We start from the raw sequence: 23753 nt of genomic DNA on the forward strand, positions 1-23753 counted from the left end.
CTCATAGCATATGGTACTGGTCTAGCCTTGTAAAACTTTGGTACCGTTCCTGGTTTAACTCTGATATCAGCCTTGAACTCTTTCATTAACCCTTTTCCATTAACCACTGATGGATACTTTGTGATAATATCTTCCAAGATATCTGATTTTGTTGAATTGACTTTCAAAGAAAATACTTTCTGCCAGTTTAACTTGAACTGTTTCAGCCAATTCCTTCCAAATAGCGGGACCTTATCCCCCTTAGCAACTATCACTGGAAGCACTGCTATCTGGTCTTCATATTCTACCGTAGCCATGAACTCCCCAATTACCGGAATTCGATGATCAGAATAACCATTTAGCCTTGACTTGCAATCATACAATGGAATATGAGAGAATTTCTCCTTGTACATCTTTTCCTCTATGATTGTGACCCCAGCTGCAGTATCTAAACAGAAGCTAACTGGAATCCCTGCCATTTTAATGGGAACTTCATAACCCCCATCATCTGCATTCTCACATGATGAAGCAAACACTGAATATAAGGTTTCTGTAGGAACAAAGTCATCTTCATCATCACTCCCATCATCATCTTCTTCAATACAATGTACTGATTTGTTCTGCTTGCCCCTTTTGTGCTTAAATTGGAATTTGCCCTTAGACTTCCTTGAACTTTGATCCTGGTCCTTATATTTACATGCCCTAACCAAATGTCCCATTTTGTGACGGTAATTACACTCTTTCTCTTTGTGATAACAGTCTGCAGGATTATGATTGCCATTACACCGAAAACAGGATTGCCTATAGGTTTGGGTGAATTTTCTTCCTTCCCTATTGACATGGTTAACCTGGTGGGAATTCTGAGGCTTGAATGATTGGGAATCTTTATCTGCAAGTTCCATTCCTAAGGCTAATTCACAGGCCCTACCCCATGTAACCTGTCTTTCTGTAAGTAATTTCTTCTGAATAGCCACGCTTCTGATTCCACCCACAAAACGATCTCTTAGCCTTTCTTCCAATGTTGACTCAAATTCACAATATTTGCTGAGACGTTTCAGAGCTAGCATGTACTCTGATATGGACTCATTTTCTGCCTGTTTCCTCTCGCTAAATGCCTGTCTTTCCCAAATAACATTTCTGATAGGCTGATAATATCTAGTGAGGTCTGAGAGAAGATCGTCAAAACTGACATCTGCAATATCTTCCGGGGCCCCAAGTGAAACCAATAATTCAAACGCTGTGGGACCTATTGTAGCCAGAAATACATTTGCTCGATCTTTGTTTCTTATTTTGTTAGCCCTCATCCAAATTTCTAGCCTTTGTCTATAACTACACCAATCTTCTTTACCGGGAACAAATTCAGTCTTTGAACCGATGGGCGCCGCCATCTTGGATCTCACAAGATCTTGTTAAATCTCTATCTATTTATAAACTACCGTATCAGTTCTCCTAAATAGTTCTAGATTGCGATCCCTGGCCAGTAAATGATAATAGCTTGTACAGTACCCTTTTTCAGAATATCCTTACACATAATCCATAACACATCCATGAATTCCTTTAGAATCCTTGCCGGTGAATTTCCACTTGAATCCACTGTCACTGAATCACGCACATGTTCTCGATCTTCAAAAGTTCACACCTGTTGAACTAAATGTCCAAATGTCCTTTAGACAGTCTTTTGGTCTTCTTTTCCAGAAATTCCTGTAGAATTTTCACACGAACGTTGACGCCGCTAAAGTGTTCACACACGCGCACCTGTAGAACGCGAAGCCTTTAGCTGATGTGATCACAGGCGATTGTCAGTTATTTGCAGCTATCATCCCATCCTCGTCGCCAATTGTCATGTACTACCCTGAGGGTAGTCTTTACTTATACAAGAACACAACACAAGCATAATGATTAGAACACTTCATTCTCGTCTGGTACATCGACCGCCACTGCACAACTGCCAGCCCACACTCATGCGTTAACCATGACGATATATCTATGACATCATCATGACATCATCATATATTGGCGGGAATATAGCGCATACAACATAGCGCCAATGACTAGCATGTAAATATACCACAGGCATATATAGCTCTCTTAGCAGCCCGAATCATTGATTCAAACATCCATCATCCAGAAATCTTTACACCCATGCTGTAATGTGTGTAAGGCTATTCCAATCTGAAAATAGTGTAGGTTCCAGTAACCAAACTGTATCAGAAAAAGTCACTAGGGATACAGATTGTTTTGTATCTTTCTTTTTCATTTCAGATTTTTGTGATGTCCTGACATTTGCTGTTTGTTCAGGCCATTTGCTTTCATCACACTGCAGAAATTTTGGTCCATATTTCCAAGATGCAGAGGATCATTTAAACCCTTCTACATATTAAGGAGAGCTAAATATTAGAATTTGATTTCCTTTAAACAAATATGTTCAATGCAAATACTCACATAATGCTCCTGGCTCACTTCCCTGTTCTTGATTTCATTAGGCAGCCATTGAAAGGGACCAGTCATTGTCTCAAAATTTAACATTTTTATTTATTTTCTCTTCCTTTCATATTTCTAACTCAACATATTTGTCAAAGAGTAATATTTAGCAATATACTGATACTAGATGGCATTCATCTTGGATTAGTGGCAACCTGATTACATAATAAAAATATAGCTTAACCAACACCTGAATACTTAAAGGACATGACTATTAGCTATATATAATGATACATATAAATAAATTTTAAGAAGTACAACTTCATACAAATTTTGCATGCATTTAGCGCAAAATCACATATAATTAAAAATGAATCAAAAATGGTTCTGCACAACACCAGCAAAGACAATAAATTCCATCTTTTCAGACTTTTAAAAGACTTGTGTACTTCTTGGCTTCAATTAAAACCCACTTTGTTTGAGAAAGTACCATTGGTGTGGTATTTTTAGTCTATTTTCTGGCAAGAGATAAGATTTTAGTCAGGGGTCAAATATTGTGACCTTTTGACCTCTGGTGACCTATATAATTACTGTGTTGAACATATATTACATACCAGTGTATAGAGCATCTAGCTACCAACATTTTGAGGGGTCATACTTCACTATATGACTTTTGCTTGTAAAGTTATTCCACTTTTTAGTTTCCCCTACCCCAAAATATGGTCTCTTCGATTCGACGCAGGAGTCCGCCTTTATGTGGTGATTACTACCACTAAGCTGTGAGTCCCGGATTGCTTTCAAAGTTTTTTTTCATCTATGGATATATGACTTTCAAAAAATCATAGTGAGCTTTTGCCACCCCAGGTGGTACCGCTTTATGAAATTTTGGGGTCTGGCTCATGGACTAAAACTTGTGCTCATTGCAGACTCTATGCATCAAGTAAAATAACATGGCTCAAGATAATCTACGGGACCAGTCTTGACAAGTATCTCTTAGATAAGCATGTAAACTTTCATTCATGCCATAGTTTCTGAGAAAACTCAAAACCATTTCACGCAGTAGGCACAAAGTAAAATAACATGTATCAAGGGCTGTAACTCTGAAAAAATAAAAAGAATTGACGGAACCAATTTATGAATTCAGTCTTGACAAGTATTTATTACATAAGCATGCAAACTTTCATTCATATAACTTCAAGAGTTTCTGAAAAAACTTGTCCCCATTTCACGCAGAAGTTGGAAAGCACAGAACAAGAGCCATAACTCTATCAAACAATAATTGAAGGGACCAATTTTCGAACTCATTTGAGATCATGACCAGTAAAATCAGTGTGAAAAATTTAATTTCTCTGACTTTTGAGAAAATTTGTCCCCTTTAAGGAGCAGACAAATGGACAGAAGGACGGAAGGATGAACTCCATTCCTATATCCCCCACCCCACCTCGTGGTTATGATAACGACATGTTGAAATCTGAGCAGAAATGAAAAAGACCTGTCAGAACATACATAGACAACTATTGTGCAGGCCTAATGTAGCTGTTCAAACCATAGCACTGCAAAATGACAATCAACAACTGAAAAGATTCATTTTGAGTAACATGGCAATCAGTTTACTAATTCATCTTAATCTCGTAATTTCATAGTCTTGACTTAGCCAGGAACAGAATTACTTGTTTTCACTGTACTTACTTTGAACTTTGTTTCTGGTAAAGAAACACAACCACACCCCTACAAAACCACAAAAGAAACTGACTACCAGTCTTTAGAAAGTGTCATTATGTTCTGACACCATAAGCTGTAACCAAATAGCTCTGTATTATAATGCATATAAAAGTGCTCTTGATCCGTGAATTTTGACCCTGAATTCAAGTCATACCTCCAAAATATAACATTTTAGTTTTGTTAGAAACTTAATACAGATGATAAAATAATTAATTTCATTATCATTCTGTTAACAATATGTCCCTCAGATAACAAAATACTTTCAAAGGAAAAATGAGTTAGTGTTAGTTATAGCCTGTGAACAGAGAGTGCTACACAAGTGTAAATGACAGGTACACCCTAAAATCATCCATTTTGCCATCAAATCGATGCATATGTTGTCTACACTCATTACCATGATTACAGCAGTAGCACATTAAAATAAAACAAGGGTCATGAGTGACATCATCCGTAAAACTGCTGACTACTCATAACCTAGTTGACCTTCTGCATAATATTCCTGCCTTATAAGTTGATTATCAAGATGATGCTGAAAATGCAAATCAGATTAGCTCAAAGAACAATTATTAACACATAGACTCAAAGTTTTGACACAAATGTAGGTAAATTTGACTGAAGCACCAGTAACATATCAATGAATTACAATCAGGGAAGTTGTCCATCATAATCTGACCTCAGGTCATCACCATGGAGCAGCCAATCACAGACCTGAAATTCGATCTCACACAAATGTTTGGTACCAGTTATGTCAAATAGGTTTCTCCCCCACAGGTGTGTCAGAATAAACCCTCACTGCATCAGCGTTCAGATTACACTGATATCAAGCCAGGAAGCTCATACATTTTCAGCTAAGAATCAATCAATCAAATGTTAAAATGAATCAATTCAAACTGCACTTAACAACTTGGTGTCAGCAACCAACATGGTATTCTACCGATTGACCTGCCTGTTTGTAAATAGGCTATTCTGTGGCGCTGGTGCTGTTGTAGTTATGTCCTGCACATTATTCACATAATCACAAAGTATCTCATGAGAAGACAATCTCTGTTTCAGTATTATCATTATTTTTTTATAGTTATACCTATATACATCAAAAGGAAATGAATTATTTTTAGGCCACATGACTATAATATTTCTCAATCCCACCCAACCCTATCACCAATATTTGGGTTTGATTGTTTTGCATTCCATAAGAGCATTGGTAAAACTAGTGCCACTGATAATGTTGCACACCTGAATATGTAATCAAAAGACTGACACTAAAAAAACTGTGCTGTCACCATTGTTATTCATCTATATATTTTCTGCATACATACTGAGCACTAATAACTAACACATAAATCAATTGATTGTAAAAAGACATGATGTCCTCATAAGGAGAAACATTCATGCAAAAGTTCAGCTTCCTTGGAGAAGAAATTTTCGGAGTCACTATGGCTTTGAGAGAATTTAAGAGCACAGTCAAAGGAAGATCAAAATATTGCTTAAAAAAGAATATATGTGTTGAGCCCCATGACGAACTACAAATTTGAAACTTTAAACTTCCAGTGTGGTGTAAGTGCAAAGGTCACACATGGCAGCTGTGGCGGACTATTGAAGGTCAGAGAAAATGTTTGTCACACAGACAAACAGGCCACAACAAAAGTTCAGTTGACTTTCAGTCAGTGTCCACAATAGCATAAAATGTAACTAAAGACAGTAACTTAACAAACAATGCTGCTGGTATTGATATCCACATATTTTCTGAAAAGATAGAGAGGGCTAAATTCACTCCACCTCTGGCTCATGGTATAAAACGTAACTCAGGACGCATAAAACTACTTATCATACTCAATGTCAGAATGACGAGATCTGACTTGTTCATGTGTTCTTGATGAAATACTATGTATTCTACCTGGAAGGGAAATAGATTTCTGAGCAGAAGAATAAATCCCTAAAACCCCACCATAAAGAAAACAGGCTGCACATGGATTACTGAACAGGAGTATAATGCCTCAAATTCCACTTCAAAGCAAAAAGCTAAAAGCGTTTTCCTAGTCCATGAAAGTAACATGACATAGCACAAGCTATTATCATGATATAACATTTATACTAAGTTTTCCTATAATAATTAGATCAACATCAAGTGCTTTTATGAGCTATCATGGTGTAACATTTATACATCATTTCATAAAATTTATGGTTTAGCAAGTAAAATGCATATATAAAATATCAGTAGTTTCAGTTATAGCTTTTTAGATAGATGCTAGCCTGAGGTAACGAGAACACATCTCCTAGACATACTATTCAATAAGACAAAAGTTATGTCTACATAGTTTAATAGATTTAAAGCTTTTAGATAAATACTAGCCAAAGGTACCAAGATCCCATCTCCCAGACATAATATCCAGTAAGACAAAAGATATGTCTACATAGTCTTATAGATTGCCTTGAACTATTTTATTTAAGTCATCACCTATATTAGAATAACATTCAGCAACAAGAAAGAAGTGAGCAAAGCTCACATACCCCTGTTATCCCCGCCGGTCAACAACAAATAGTAAATAGTTTGTTAATTAATGAAATATTACATATTTCTAACTGATTTTAACTTCAATGTTTTAAAAACTAAGATTAAGTTCCAGTGACAATTGACCCCAACCCCCCCCCCCCCCCTCCAAATCCCCATGTTACCAGTGTTTACTACGATGAAGTAGATCACCATGAACACCTTTGTATAAAAATTTGATTGAGGAGTTTCATAAGTTGATTAACAAAAGGACAAAAAAATTGTTGCTATAAAAACACATAAAAAATGGAACAATATCATATAAGAAAATCAATAAATTAATAATTTCCATCTAGCCTTAACAGATATGGTAAAGAATTCATAAATTCAAACTAACACAAAGCACAGATACTAATGATGATCTACATGTGTGGAAACAATTTTGGAAAATATATCAGCTATACAAAACCAGTCATCAAAATTTCTAAATTCCATCATGTTTCCATGAAAACAGCAAAAGAGAAAACTTTCAGAATCTTATAAAGGATAAAAAACAATCATAGTGGTTAATGTAGCAAGTTTGCTGAAGCTAGGATACATAATATTGTAAACATGGATCGTACAAAAACTCTACCCAAAATTAATGTTTCACCATGATTCCATGGAAACGGCAAAAATAAAAAAATTCAGAATCTTCAAACTAGCAAAAGGCACAAGTACTCATTGTGGTAAATGGGTGTAGCACGTTTGGTGAAGCTAGGGTGCATGGTAAAAAGATATGGGCCGTACAAAACACCCACCCTAAAAGTTTAAGTTTCTAATGTTTCCATGGAAACGGCAAAAATTAAAAAATTCACAATCTTCAAACTAGCAAAGGTCTATTTAGGTGGTTAATGTGTGTAGAAAGTTTGGTGAAGCTAGGGTGCATAGTTAAAAAGATAAAGGCCGTACAAAACACCCGCCCTAAAAGTTTAAGTTTCTTAATGTTTCCATGGAAACGGCAAAAATTAAAAAGTTCAGAATCTTCAAACTAGCAAAAGGCACAAGTACTCATTGTGGTAAATGTGTGTAGCAAGCTTGATGAAGCTAGGGTGCATGGTTAAAAAGTTATGGGCCATACAAAAGCTCAGACGGAAGGACAGACGGACGGATGGAACGCTATATACCCCCCGATAAACGGGGGTATAATTACTTCAATTTAGACTCATTAAGGATTAGCCCCCATACAAGCTCGTCTATAGTGACACCATAATCTCTTTAAAAACACCCAGTAAATATGTCAACAAGATTAGTGCCAGTCCATCAGGATTAACAGGATTAAGTATTCCCCTCTGTCTAGCCATTCATTAACCATAAGGCACACCCCACCGTGTATCAACCAATCATATTCCTTTTTATTGTTCTAAGTTTTGTTAAATACATACAGAACCAAAATGTTAACATGGTTAAGCAGAAGGGGTTTGTCGCTCTAACCAAACACATCTCTCTCCCACAGCCCACAGGGTTGTACTGACTCTCTGTGGCACCCTCAGCTATAGTTAAGATATTGTTCATTGTTAATTGTTATAGTAAATAAAATTGTGATTAGTCTCCTGTGACTCCGGCTCTTTGCTGACTAATTCCCCCAAGAAAATCAGCACGCCATTTGGAAGGTTTTGTTCATCCGAGCAGAACCATATTTATTTCCTCAGCTTAATCTAACAGCTGTTTTCTATCAATTTTGAATGTGTTCTTTAACAATGGAAGATTAAATCTTTTCGGTAAGATAAATTTGTTGTGGCAGTATCACTCGGGGTAGCAGTATCACTCGGGGTACTCCCTCTTGCTCGTGGTATAAGACCTAATGCGAGATGTACCCCTTGTGATACTGCTAAAATATATAACATATCCCCAGTGATACTGTTACAACTTACAATGCACAAATGGGTGAGCAATGAGCCAAAATGACAAATTCAATAATGTTATCATAGCAGACATATAAAGAAATTATAAGACTTTTGAAGCACACTTTAGAGACATAATGCAAAGTTTCAGCTTCATGGGGATTAAGGAGTTTAAAAACACAGTACAATTAAATGAACTGAAAATGAAAAGATTAAAGGCCACAGCAGTGTAAAAAATCAAAGTAGGGTGAAAAATGTATTATGTATCTTATTCACATACCATCAGTAGAAATATTGTATATAATAATGTTTCATAATGATATACTAAAAAATGGTTGACTTTTATGCTTGTTTTGTTTTGTTTGTTTGTTTAACGCCACACTCAGCAATATTCCAGCTGTATGACGACATTATGTAAACAATCAAGTCTGGACCAGACAATGAAGTGATTAACATCATGAGCATAGACTTTTATGCAAAAATGTAACCTTGCAGTCAAACAAACTTGTACCGGTTATGTAAATATCTTCCCCCATCACTACAGAAGGTAGAATATAAATAATGTACAAACAGGAATACAATCAACAGACTTTGACAACATCTGCCCACAATCTTCTTTACGATACATGTCACACTTGTGGCAATATAGCTAAATAAACAGTTAACTGGAAATCCAAAGTGCAGCACAGAGATACATTGTATTTCTTTTCATCTATATATATGCAATGGAAATGCCTTCACTCACAGGCTGGTTGCTGGCTAAAATTCTACTGCAAAAGCTTTATGTTGTATAGAGGTGGATCAGTTTTCCCTGAATCTCACTGAAACTGATGATCCTGATGAAATTGATGTTTCATTTAAAAATCAATAGTAATTTGCAGTACATGATGGAGATAAATGTCATATTTTGGCATTTGTTTTCTCACAAAAAATCATTAAAACTGCAAATCTGATAGGTACGATTTTCTCAAGAATAATACAAACCTTTTTTCTTTTAGGTCGATATCGATAGGACCATTTCATCATTCTACCCGGTTTCCAAATGGATAGAACATTTTTGTCACCACTTACAATTATAGAACAGTCAAGAAGACAGTCTTCCAACCTTCCAATACTTAATAGGTTTCACTAGTCTTTTTCCAGGGGACATATTCCATCTGTTTTCATTGTACATCTATAACACAAACTGATGCAAATATGAAATAACAATGAAACCCTGAAGGTAGTGCAAGATGGGAGGAGAACCACACAATGGACCAGCCAAATATGATGGGGTCTGCCCATTTCCATATAAGAGAGAGGTCAGGTGCAGAAAGTCCCTTTTCTTTATGAGAAAGTTTCAGGGTATCAATGTCAAAGCCAGGGGGTCCGCTTTCACTCAACAACCTTTGTTACCATCAACTTTAGAATGACCACAGCTATTTCTTTTCCACTTGAAATCTTAGCTTAGCACAATGCATTGTAAACAGACTTGGATTAAAGATCAAAATCTTCAATTGTGAAGTTGGTGAAATATGTTGGCATTGTTCTTGACTGGGCTCCATGTTATAGCAAAAGCATGCAGCTGACAGCATTCACACTGTGGAAGCACTTGCCACATATGTAAATTAAGTTAGGGTACCTTTAAAATGTTATTTACTGTCAAGCAAAAAGAATTCATACAATCTTAAAAACATATTTTAAGGGACTTCTTCTAAGACCTTTTAATTTTAAATTGGTTTACCTCATTTTTTTCCCAAAACATATGGCAAACGTTTTGTGTCACTTAATTATTTATGTTATATGTTGGACATTTAAATAACAAAATAAAATTAACAAGCTTGACAATGTGTCAGACCTCTGTGTGTGCTCTTTTCTAAACAATTTGATTTTATATTTTTCAAGGTGTCATTTAGATGGTTTCACCAGCAATGTTTGTCTTGACATCTGACATGAAAAAAAACCTCTCGTCAAACTGACCTGTTTATATCTGTCTTGAACTTCATCATTTAGAAGAATGTCTCTTACTTTTGGCATTGAATTTTTCCTCAATGTGTATACACAACAGCGTGAAGGAAAAATAGTAAAATATCTTTGTTCCATCATCATCATGAGAGAGAGAGAGAGAGAGAGAGAGAGAGAGACAGACAGACAGACAGACAGACAGACAGACAGACAGACAGACAGACACTAATCCCTATTTCATAGTGGCAGCCTACCCAGATGCCATGGGTGGCCAAATACATCAGTTGAAATAAAGGACAGAAGTACACAATAATAGTCAATATTAAATATTACTAACAAAGGTAAAAAAACAAAACAATGTTTCTAAAGAACGTCAGTGCTTACAAAGGGCATTTTTCTAAAGGTCCCGCTTTTCCAGGTGACATTGACTAAATGCTTCACAGAATGGCAAAATGTTCATGACGTCACACAGTGGGTGCATGAGGAATGACGCAATACAAATGCTTTGATCACCTCGCTGTCTTGTTGCTTAATTCCAATATTTATTATGTACACAGCTGAACAAGCAGATTAAAATTAGAATGTTGTACAAATTGCAGCGCAATCTGGCACTCTGTATTGTCAACATTGACCTTTTGCATACTTGGTGTTCTTTTTTTCTTTCTTTCTTTTATTAATAAAAAGAAGTACCTGTTACACAAATGGGCTTCCACCCAGGGTAGCAGAAAACACAGCACAACTTATCAGTACATCTTAGATTTTGTGATGAATATAACATACTTCTCACTCACATTCACTCTAGTAATACAAATATACTGCATATGTCAAGTAAAACATAAAAAATTATAAAACTCCTAAATAGCAAAAGGCACTAGTTCAGTATGTGTCTGGTAAACATGCAAAGTTTTGTAAGAAATTATTTAACGGTTTTTGAGTTACGCTCCGGAAACGAACAGCACCCTTGTAGAACCTAAGTCCAACTTGTTGCCATGGAAACGTAAAAAATAAAAATTAATAAAATTCCTAAATAGCAAAAGGCACCAGTTCAGCATGAGTCTGATAGACATGCAAAGTTTCGAAGAGAAATATTTAACGGTTTCTGAGTTATGCTCCGGAAACGATTTCAGGATGCACACGCACACGCACACGCGCACGCGCACGCGCACGCGCACACACACACACACACACACACACACACGGACGGAACCCATTTCTATATCCCCCGCCAACTACATTGGTGCGGGGGATAAAAATATTAGGAATGTAAACACTTTCCGGCTAATCAAAGGCAGGAGAAGTTTAACATGCAAGTCATACACTATTTCCCAACAGAGGAAGGACATCATGCTCTACCATTAGCTCAATAAGCTCACATTCCTGTAAACAATAGATTTTCTTACCTTAGACCACTTTGAGTTCAGACTTCTGGCCTTTTGTGCATCTTCAAGACTTCGTTGATACTGGTTAACTTTGAGAAATGCAGCAGACCGATTGGTGTATAGGATGTGATTGTTAGAGTCGAGATGGATTGCTTCTGAATATAGCTGAATTGCACGGTGGTAGTCCCCATTGTTGACAGCTTCATTACTTTCCCTTATTTTTTGCAAAAAAAGAGCCTGATTGTTTGGGCTGTCTCGACCAACAGTATCCATTTCTCCGCCAAGTGCACCAACATTGGTCTGCAATATACAATTAGAAATCATATCAATGACAGTTTGATGCCTGTAACAGAAGGAAGCTCATATTATCCCCAACATTAATTTCAAATGCCCCACTACCACATAGCCATGTGGGGATGAAGGGGCGACATGAAAATCGGGCCTTTTTTCTGTAATTAAAAAGAATTAAAGAAAAGAAATATATTTGAAGAAGAAGCTCAACGTCATGGACAATACACGTTGAATATGCACAATTTGTCAAGGCAATTGAATCAGTCTATTTAGGATATAACTTAGTATTCAGTCTGTATCAGTTAAATACATGTTGAGAGTTGCATCCCTTTCTTAGTCGCACTCTAAAGAACAACAGAATACATATACATGTATTATGATATTTTTAGTTTACAATATATTTATGTGAGCATGAACAGGGTCTTCTTAACATACCCTAACACATTTGACAAGTACCGTAAGCATGTGTAGACAAACTTGTATACTCAACCCATTACAAACACCCTATTTCGAACATGTCCTGACAACATTTTTTAGTGTTCCAAAACACAAACCTTATTTGTAGAAAAGAAATATATGCACATACACTGAAAGTTTGAGGAGAAGTGGTTGGCAGAAAAGCTGTTGTTTTCACTTATGTGAGCAGCTGCAGCAGCCATTTTGAATTCTTCAAAATGAAAAGTTTACTTCATTGTAGCTTGGGACTTGTAAAAGATGCAAAGCGAAAATATTGATATGTATCTCAGCAGAAAAAGAAATTTTAAGTTTCAAAGCAAACAGAGACCCATAACATAGACACATATTGAAAAAGAAATCATAAGCATAGCACTTTGTTATATTGTACCAGTTAGTATTTATGTATATTATACATGTTATAGTTTGATATCATCCAATCAGAAATCACAGCATGAATGAATCCCATGGTTTTATTTGAATCATGAAAACAATATCGATCGTACTAACATACAATGGTCAAATATCAAAATCTTAGACTCATTGTGAGTATGGCAGTTATTGTATATGTATTCATTCTGATATAAATGGGGTCCATTTCAATGTGTCAGCCGCAGTGATCTGAGTGTTGTTACTGTCAATAATGGGGATCTCTCACACAGTTTCACCTAAATGAGTGTTAACAATATTCAATGAATTTTTAATGAAATGAATGAAATAGATAATATATGTAAAGCCAGAAATATACTGACTACTTTAAGTGACATCATAGCATAATAACAGAACTAACCAGGGTACAGTACCGAATTGTTGACATGCTATTTCCGGTGATACATGATTGCAGTAATGTCCTTACTTGCTTACTGTGTCAAACAATTCAAACAAGAAACTATGTTAGTTAGTACAGAGGAACTCAACACATATGTTCCATGTTTTTGCAATATTAGAAGTTTTAACCTTGTTTTAACTTCCTTTTGACTTTGTCTTAAGTTTTCGTCCTCAGTATTTATGCAGAAACAATTTGATTATCAATGCTGACAGCAACCTTTCGACATATAAAACTGCTGTCTATTTATCCAGGTTAGCTACAGTGCCATGGCCATGACAGTTACATCAGGTATCTAATGGTCCTGAAAAGAATGCCAGTTTTGTTTCTAAACTCTCAATATGAATCATTTACATACACTTGTGGCAGTATGAAGCCAAAAGAAAGTCCAAGATCATAGGAAATTGTCATGTTCTAAATTGTTGTTAAAATTGAAACTAATTCAACCTCTTCAGCAAAGCAAAGCAAATAAGCAGCATTTAAAGTTTTCTGAAAACTTTACTTTAACACTTTGACAATATCCCATTTGCAATTGACCAGAAGAACCCAATAAAGCACTTCCTAATACCAATGAACCAGTCCTTGAACAAGACACAGATACTGACCAAAGATTGACATTGCACTAACAGAAAGAAACACAGTTAACACATACTGACAGTTATAAACTAATACAAACTCCACAGAACCGACAGATATAAAGGACATAACTGCACTGCACATTATCATGATGATGATAATGGTATTTTGAAAATATAAACATTTATCAGACTTTCCCAATTGCTAGTGTTACCTGTAATTCATAATTACAGGAATATCAGTGAAAGAGTATTTCAGAAATGTCATTTTTTTGTTGATATTTATTGCTGAATTTGCAAAATTCACTTTCACAATCTAATTTTTATACCTCAGTCCACCTTAGGATTTCTATCTAAGAAATTCAACAAAATACTTTAGCCAAGAAAAGGGTATTCAGCATCAAGACTGTCATCACTTGTTCGTAAACATAACGGTATCAGTCTGCAAATTTAAACTCCATGCATGGTTGTGGCTAACCTTGTACAAGTGGGAAGCTGTGACTGATGGTAGTGATACTGTAGACATATATGCGGAAGGGGTAACATTGTCAGAAGCTTCCAGCTTACAATGAACACTTCCAGAAGAAATTATCTCCCCTTGATGTGATTGTTTTCCACTTAGGGCTCCAAGCTGAAAGCTGTAGAGCCATATTGTAATCGTTCGATTTATTATAAGGGCTCCAAGCCTGAAAGCCTAAAAAGCCTTACTGTAATCATTCAATTTATTATTATTGGGGCTCCAATGGATATGGATAGAGCTTTCACTCAGTTGGTGCTGGTTTGGCCAGCTGACAGAAATAGAAGATCCATTCTAGAAGATCTTCACTGCATGGATCCCATTTTGTTAATTTAATGCATCATTGTGTACTCTTTATCCCTGGCGGTAGGCATCCATGATTAAGTGAAGGGTGATAAGTGACAAGTATATGACTTCACAATGAATACACAAACACCACGATCACAGATCACAGTGATCATCATGCAATAACACACTGTAGGTAGAATAAACCATGAGGGGTTACAAGCTGTGCTACAACCAGTGGTCCAAAACTGCGAATTCCCTTGATGTCTTCTAAAGCCACGTCCCTCAGATAGTGGCTGCTGAAGACCGAGTCTGACCTCCAAAACATCCTTCCATGATGGCTCTCATAGAACAATTACTGTGTGGAGCCATCATCGAGGCAACAGCCTCAATCTCAAGGGGGTTATTAGCTATTGGTGGTTCAAGATTAGCAATCTTGTTAGCCTGAAGAATGATAGCTCGCAACCATAAGGAAATGATATTGCGGTTGACTTTGGTCATGGGCGTCTCATAAACAGGGATAAACAATCGTTTCCACTTACCACACCTAGTCTTGGAAAACTTGCAGTACATGCATTGGGCATAATATGAGTTAATCCTTGTCTTCCACTCCCTTGATGGACGATAAAGGTGGGATAGTGAAAGACCAATAAAATCAAAGCATAACCCAAGGTGGACCGCTCCCTGCGTACCCCGCTCAAAGTGTACATGTATGAGTGATATCAATCGCATGAATCTTGCTCACTCTTGCTGCCGTGGTCTTACAATAGGTTTCAAATGATAACCACTGATCATTGTAAAGGCCTCGAGTCGAGGGTCTATGTGTTATAGCAATAGCCTTGTGCCAAATAGCCTTTCCTGTCCCGGGCTCTTTGTAAATGAAGCAGGCATGTAGATGAAACCTGCCTGGCGTGGAGTGTGGTTGCCTGCTGTATGAATGCACCAGTAGGTTGGGCCACCCCGGTAGAAGTAGTGGTTCGCTTCCTGCAAGGTTTTTAGGACCACGAAAGACCCTCTCGACGGCCACCAAGGCATGATCAAACTCTAGGTTGTTGATCACAGCACTGACACTGTCTGGTCCTCCAGATAGATGTGCACCCCAAACCTACAGAGATGCATCTACAAATAGGTGTGATGCTGGAGATAGCTATGGTAAGGAGACACCTCTTACGACGTTCAACTCTACTGTCCACCAATTGAGGTAAGTCCTGAGATGGGCGGCACTTGTGGTTGTGCGTCAGTAGATGACTGTGAAACATGTGGTTTTGAAGATATCTGTGGTTTTGAAGATATCTGTGGTTTTACTATTCCCGTTTCGCCTGTGTTTGTTTGCGTTATTAATTCAGTGTTAATATCTGAATTTATACCTGGTTTTTGTTAATCGGAAGCAATAACAATTTTATTATTATAACCGATCACTTAACCGATCTTAAGTTCCATATTACTTGGAGACATGTATAGTCCTGCCCCCAAATGTAGTCTCCTCTCCAATCGTTACTTGAAAGTACCCAGCCGTGATACCAATAATGCATTTTTGAATAAAGATCATGTATTCCTACATAAAGTTTGTTTGTCTGTAACAACCTAAATGGATTGAATGGTTTGGGGTGAATTTGGTGAACTAAATCATCGCTTTCTTCTTTAACAGTTTTTTGTCCATTGTACGGAACACATAGACCATGGTTAAGTCCTTTAATGCGCCAATCTTTACTCATAGAAATATTAAATTCCTGACAAATACGCTCATACGCGAACCTATTGTACAGATTATTTAAGGAATTCCATGCTCGATCCTGTGGTAATGGGGTACTAATTTCTTTAAGTATACGTCTAATCTGATAGTACATGTGAAATGATAAAACAGACTTATTTAGTTCAAATCCTGGGGCATAAAGAGATACACCACATCTTGTTGAGGCACACCATATGGCAAAGTTTAACTGGTTCTGCCAAAATTACATTGGATTGTGGAACCAATCATGCACCATTTTATCGCTAGTTGCTGTGACCCTGTATTTTTCAAAGATATCGGGGAAATGAACAAAAAACTTAGCACCAGAGGCACTTACTGAAATCGACTGATTAGTAATGTAAGTTGATTTCATATTTAAGTTATGATATAGTATCTTTGCATATTTAATATGTATGTTACACTCCCAGGAATAACAAATGGCCAGTCTATTCAACTGCTTCATGCTATCGATAACTCAGCTGGGAAACTTGAAGTCGCTCTATGTGATGTAACGTATTACCCGCGGTGGACCAATATAAATGCTGTGAGAGATAATAATGTGTTTGCAATAGGTGGCAAACACCACACTATATCTGATGGGTATTACAGTGTATGCTCACTCAATGATGACATTTTTAAGCTTTGGGAGCTAGTCACACAAAATGAGTCGAATGGGATGCTGATTTTAAGCACTAGAGAAAAGGATGTATATCTTTACAAGAACTTAGGAATAAATACGCTTGGATTACCGAGAGAATATATATTACCCATCGAAACATTGCATGGAGTTAAATTACCCAATTTAGTTCCCTATAAAGAGTTGTGCATCCATCTTGATCAGAACAGTACAACGGATAATATTCAACTCGAAAGTCCTTCAACTCTGCTAAGAGCTATTCCAGTCAAAGATGAAAAATACAATAGCAGTAGAACGGAATCTTTCTCATCATTACAATATAAAAAGTGAAAGCGGGGTATTATTTCAGATCTCAAAATTTCTGTATTAGATGTAAAACACCAACCTGTACATATAGGATACTTGAATGTAATGCTCCATATTATAAATAATGGTTGATTCATCAGGCCCTGGAACACTCAGACAATGTAATACAATTGCGCTTTCCGATCTTGGAGACACAGAAGGATTCGGTAAACCTGGTACCGATGACAAGTTATACGCTTTACACTTACTAGATAATGTGAACAAGCGGAAAGAAGTTGTATTCACAGCTAATCCAGGAGATTTAAGTGATGTCAACATCAGTAGACTCAATAAAAACACTTCATACAATCTTACTTACAACGATGATAATAAATGGACTATGGTCGAAGCAAAAATCGAGAGGCTACTGAATATCATCATTATCCCACCAAATGTGATGACGGGTAAGGCACATCAATTAACTAAGATAATAAATAGTGGGGTCATACTCGGGGCTTATAACCCCTCAAAACGAAAAAGTGTGCTAGTCTCTCCCCTGCCAGAAAACCCAGGTCATATGTTATTGAGTCGTCCATCATTAAAAATTGTCAGTTTAAATTTGGTTACTGAATTCAATGATATAAGACAGAACTTGAACACTATACCTGATCTTTCTACACTTATTATTGAAGTCTTGTTTGGAGATGCACCAGAAGATGCCTTCTAAATATTACCCGGTCTATTAATTAAATGGCTCAAGAAACATGAGCGTCAACGTTGCAGTATTATTTATATGGGAGTATCACCCGTTGCAACCCTTGAGGGGGGTCCAAGTTAATAAAGGTGAAAGCATTTGGCTTACTAAGATATTTATGCCCCATAATATACATTTAATAAGGTTGATGTATACTCTCAAAACATTTAAGCAAGATCAATGGGCGATCCTTTTCAATTTATCTTCCCTTCACTAACCCGCTAGGTGTGCTGACCCGGACTGTCCAATCTTAAACTGACGGCGCATGTGGTATGCGCGATACGAGCACTACATGTTACTATGACGCCTATAGACAGTTAACTAGTCTAACCTTCACTTCTATCGGCAACGGTCACGCTTGTGTGTGGACAGCATATCTTTTCGCCTAAACAATGGTTTATCTATTGTCATGCCCGGAAATAAATGTTCCTTGATTTAATGATACATCAGGAATGACCACGACTGATTATATTGTAAGTTAACCACCAGATAGGCGTTCCATGCGATGCGGTGAGATCAGCTGATCGTTCATTCCAGGTCGCTTTGTTGATGTTTTGCAATCGGTACTGAAAGTGTTGCCCTTGATATATGAATATCACACTTTTAAAAATTAAGTAGATTTTGTATACGTTCCTATATCTATGTTGCAGTATTGCCGAGCAGGCTACATCATATGCATGCATTTCAGTTTGTACAGCGGTACGCGAAATGTGAAGGTCTAATGCAACGTAAAGTTGCCCATAGCCTCAATGTTGTGAATATTGACAGCAACACATGTAAGTTTTTGTCAGATATATAACTGAGAGCAATGAGAAATGTTTTCAAGAAATTGTATGAGAAACAGGCACTGTAAAATTATGTCATCAACACGATATCAAAATACAATGTTAAAATAAAGGAAATGGAAATCACTGAAATCTGATATTTAAGGGTTAATTGATGTATGTTGTATAAAAGGATTTTATGTATGAATGGTGGCTGTTTGTTGCCAAATACAACAATGATTATATTTCAATATGATCAATGAAAGATATAAACATGTATTATATTGGCCTTTTTTAAATTTTACAAAGTAGAAAAAAAATAATTTTCAGACACAGAGGACCCTATATATTGGTTAAAATACATATTCAAGAGTATTTGTACCAACTACAATTTTTATAAAATAAAACAATATATTCATACTAATTTTCAATCTCTATAATGTTGATTGTATTAACATTGCAGTGTCTACATCCAGTTTGCATTGACAATAATCATATGATTGTAACACAGATAAAGCTCATTAATTAACAACGCGTGTGGTCTGTGACGTATGGTTCCTGTAGGAGTGAGTGAGTTGGGTTTAACGCCGCTTTTTAACAGTATTCCAGTTATATCGCGGCGTGTCAGCTTAATGTGGGAGGAAAGCTTGAAGTGATGCAGGTCTTAGACGTTTACCACTTCGGTGAAACCCACGAGCACGGGTATGGTGCTACAAACCTAGAAACATAATCGGGGCGAACCGGGGGTTCCTGTAGGAAGTGACAACTTGGAGACGTTGGCTTGCGGTATATACAGTGCAGGGTCAGCACATAGTGGTAGTGGTTGTTGTCTAGGTGCCCCGAAGCACCCACCCTAACCCTAGCTAGGCTAAGGGTAAGACCTTTCTTTTCTCCTTTCTCTCTGGACCAAGGCTTATATAGCCAAGGTCACCTGACATTTTGTAAGTAATAAATATAAATGTAAACAGTAATTCATCAGCAGGATGGCAGACGGTCGATGTACACAAAAATGGGGATTCACAATTAGGATTAGCATCATATAAACAACAGCAATTAAGTGTTTCAAGGTATATAGATGTCATGGCTCCAGGGGTAATGAGCCTTTGCAATTAAATGTTCTTCAGAAAATGGGTGTCGTGAATCAGTAGTTATCACACTTAACTTCATCAGGCCTTGCTTTTTATGTTTCCTTGTTCTAAACTGATGTTTCAAATTCCAACATAAACAAATTATTAATGTTATTCTTTTTTCTCTTCACACCAACAGATATTTGCATTGCACAATGACTCTCATTATTTTATTAAATATCTTGGCATACTTGTGCATGTGTACTAGTATTTGATTACAATGCATGACATTTTAGCAGTCATCTGTTTCTGAACTGAATATTATGCCAATAAAGATAATTAACACAAAAAAAGGACTCTGGTATTCTTTCATGTTTGGAGAATCAATCAATTTCATTGTGAAAACATATTTAATTTCTTACATGAGTTAGTTTGATCTTCATAAGATCAAAAATAAATTGAGGAGATTAAATTATGCAGTCTAATTCATTTCAGTCAGTGTGTCTAAAATCCAGTCCTATTTTTCAGGCAATGATAAATGAATGAAAAATTAAGAAAAATATACCTGCCTGAGTGAATCAGTCAATATACATATTGACTGAAATTTTCAGTCAATATACATATTGGGCCTGATTATAGACACTGACTGTAACATATGTAAGTATAATCTGTTAAATGCAAAAACAAATAACATAAATAAATCCATTTATCTACATGGAATGATCGTGGGGTTCAATTTGCATTTATTTAACAATCAGAAGATTGGATGATCATGATGATAAACTTTCTAAATTCATATTTGCTATATGATAATAATATCTACAAAATATACTTTATACTACAGTTTGTGCCACAAACAACATGAAATGTAGTACATGGCAGGAAGTTTTATTACATACAGATATTTACATAAAACATTTGGCATAACGTGGGGGCTGCCTCGGTTGCCTATGAGACCCTGGGGTCGAGGTGACCCGGGTTGACACCCTGGGGTCATGGAGACCCGGGTAAGATGAAATTTCCTGGGGTCTTAGGGACCCGGACTGTGTAGCTGTGGGAGGGATATGCCGGTCCTGGGGTCCGATGACCCGGCCGATCCCTAGAGGTAAGCTGGTCCTGGGTCGTGCTGACCGGACGGTACTGAAATAGCGTAATGTTCTTTGGGGGCCACAAGCCTTCCATGCTCTGAGTATGGAGTGGCTTATGACGCCAAAACGAGGTTAGCAACCGTGAGCCCCCAAAGAATTAAGAATATAGGTAAAATAGAACATGAATATGGTACTTAGTGATGGTGACACATAGCCTTGTGGGCTTGCACTAAGGTGGATTCGGACGTTCTGATATACTTGGCGTAACAGTCCGACGTCCACCTGCCCATAGTCCTAATGAGGTGATCCTCGATGTGCACAGTGGCCGCCGTAGTAGCTGTTCCTATCCGGAATGAGTGCCCCGAGTAGTCTGCAGAGTTATAGCCAGTTAACGTGAGGACCCTATCTAACCATGACAAAAACACAGTCCTGGATATTGGTAGATAGTCCCGATTGACGAACAGCGGATCCTGGTTTGCAGCCCTGCACTAAACTAATGTCACTCATAGTTATGTTCCTACTGGGATCAAAGTTGGCCGAACATGTGAGTTCACCGCATCGCAAGAATCCGAAGAACGCTGTAAGACACATACATTCCATTACCAACTCGTTGAAAGGACCGAACACGCCAGCCCTGAGCCGCTTGACGATGTTACATAGCACATGGTAAGTGATGGGGAGTCTCTTCCTCCGCTCTGGTGTGTGGGCCCGTTTGTATCCTCATAGTAGAGTTTGAATCCGACTTAGGGCACCGGTTGAGACGTCGTCAAACAGTATCCTGATGCCCACTTGTAGGTAAGTGAATCGTATTCCCGCAAGATAAGTCTTCACGGTGTCATGTGAGAGTTTGAGGAAGCCGAAGCAATGGGCAAGAAAGTACTGAAGGTAGGCTTCGTTTACTGATGGCAGGACGCTGCTGGCACCCAGTGTTGAACAAACTGAACTTTAACATGAACTTTAGGTAGCATTGAAATCCTGTAGAATATGCTGTTCTTGTTTGTCGACTGATCGCAGCTGACCACAGGGTGTCTAAGTGATGGTTCAGGTCCACATCACTTGTGAGCTGGGTGGGCAAGGCGTTGGATGGAGTTCTGCGTGTGGCGCCAGGGCCTGGAATTTCCTGAACTGCAAACGGGAAAGTGCATCTGCAATGTTATTTTGTACACCTGGAACATGTTCGGCTAACACAATAAAGTTATTTATGGCTGCTTGCCATGTAAGGGTCCGCATCAGAGCCATAATGTCCATACATTTTGATCTACCCTTTTTGATAATACCCACAGTAGCTATATTGTCACAATGAAACAGTACTCTCTTCTGTGTCAAATGTCGTTCCAAGAGAATGGCCGACACAACAATAGGATAAAGTTCCAACCAAGCAATTGATTGTGCCGAATCTAGACTGTTTTTCACGTCCTGAGGCCACGCCTGGGCGAACCATGCCCCATCGAAATATCCCCCGTGTCCTACACTTCCGGCTGCATCAGTATACAGATTAAGATCCGGAGCTGATGTGATATGGTCGTCATGGAAAAACGAGATGCCATTCCACTGGTTCAGAAATTTTCTCCACATGTGCATCTCTATCCGACATTGCTTAGATAGTCTGATATGGTGGTGCAACTTGACCACAGTAGCCGACAGTCGAATCAGATAAGATAGGAAGGATCTGCCTGGTACTACCACTCGACAAGCGTAGTTTAAATGCCCTAACAAAGACAGCAACTCTCTTTTTGTACACTTAGTCCGAGTAGAAAATGATGTTAACATATCCGCTATCCTTGTCAACTTGTTCTCTGTTAACCTCGCCGTCATAGAGACTGAGTCCAAGATGATGCCAAGGTATTCTAGACAAGTTACAGGTCCATCAGTCTTGTGAGCTGCGAGTGGGATTTGTAGTTTGTCGAAAAAGGTTAAGATGGCATCCATAGTTGTGCTAGCTTCATAACCGGGAGGATCAATGTCAGGAAATCATCTAACAGATGCAGAATGTTTTTTACGCCGTAGTTGTATTGCAACATCCAGCACACAACTTGTGATAGGGTATCAAATATCTTTGGACTCGATCTGCACCCGAATGCCAATCTAGTGTAGAAGTTGTAACTATCATCCCATCGGAAACCAAAGAACGGCCAGTACCTGGGGTGCAGCGGAATCTGTTTGAACGCGTCGGTAATGTCCACCTTACACATCTGTGCACCATGTCCCAGTTGCTTAATAACTGCAATAGCATTGTCTATGGTCACATAAGAGAGTGAAGCAGATTCTTTACTAATGAGATCATTGATACTAGCGGTATGTTCCGAGTTGTGTGGGGCTGACAGATCAAGGATTAACCTCTTCTTGCCCAAGTACTTGCCCGTGGAACACCTAAGGGGTTAATTCTGTACACAGGGTATGGAGCCCGCTGAAAATGTCCCACAACATACCCTTTATCGACTTCTGTTTGCACTGCCTTTGTCACTACTATTGGATCCAATGTAGCACTACGATTGTTTTTACATTCTGTTGTGGACTGTGGAACATCCGACATTAAGGGGTTGAAGCCATGTTGCAAGCCATTGACGAGATATGTTGCAAATGGAGGATGGGGATGGGAAGCAAGTTCTGCCTGTATAGCCTGAACATTGATGGGAGTGAGTGGGACTGTTAAAGTGCCTACA

At 37.8% G+C, this 23753-nt stretch overlaps 1 protein-coding gene across 2 annotated transcripts in view; it reads right to left on the minus strand.

The window, feature by feature from the left end:
* Positions 1-23753, minus strand: part of LOC124119292 (tetratricopeptide repeat protein 28-like) — a 309240-nt gene that overhangs the window by 274346 nt on the left and 11141 nt on the right. For both annotated transcript variants that reach the window (XR_006858615.1, XM_046481753.2), the window contains exon 2: positions 11838-12116. Coding sequence is in view for 1 of the 2 variants with exons in the window: in XM_046481753.2 (XP_046337709.1) it covers positions 11838-12116 (279 nt within the window). In the remaining variant the exon portion in view is untranslated. The remainder of the gene's footprint in view (positions 1-11837; positions 12117-23753) is intronic.

Source organism: Haliotis rufescens, unplaced genomic scaffold (assembly GCF_023055435.1).
Source record: "Haliotis rufescens isolate VD_foot unplaced genomic scaffold, xgHalRufe1.0.p SCAF_36, whole genome shotgun sequence".
Lineage (NCBI taxonomy): Eukaryota > Metazoa > Mollusca > Gastropoda > Lepetellida > Haliotidae > Haliotis > Haliotis rufescens.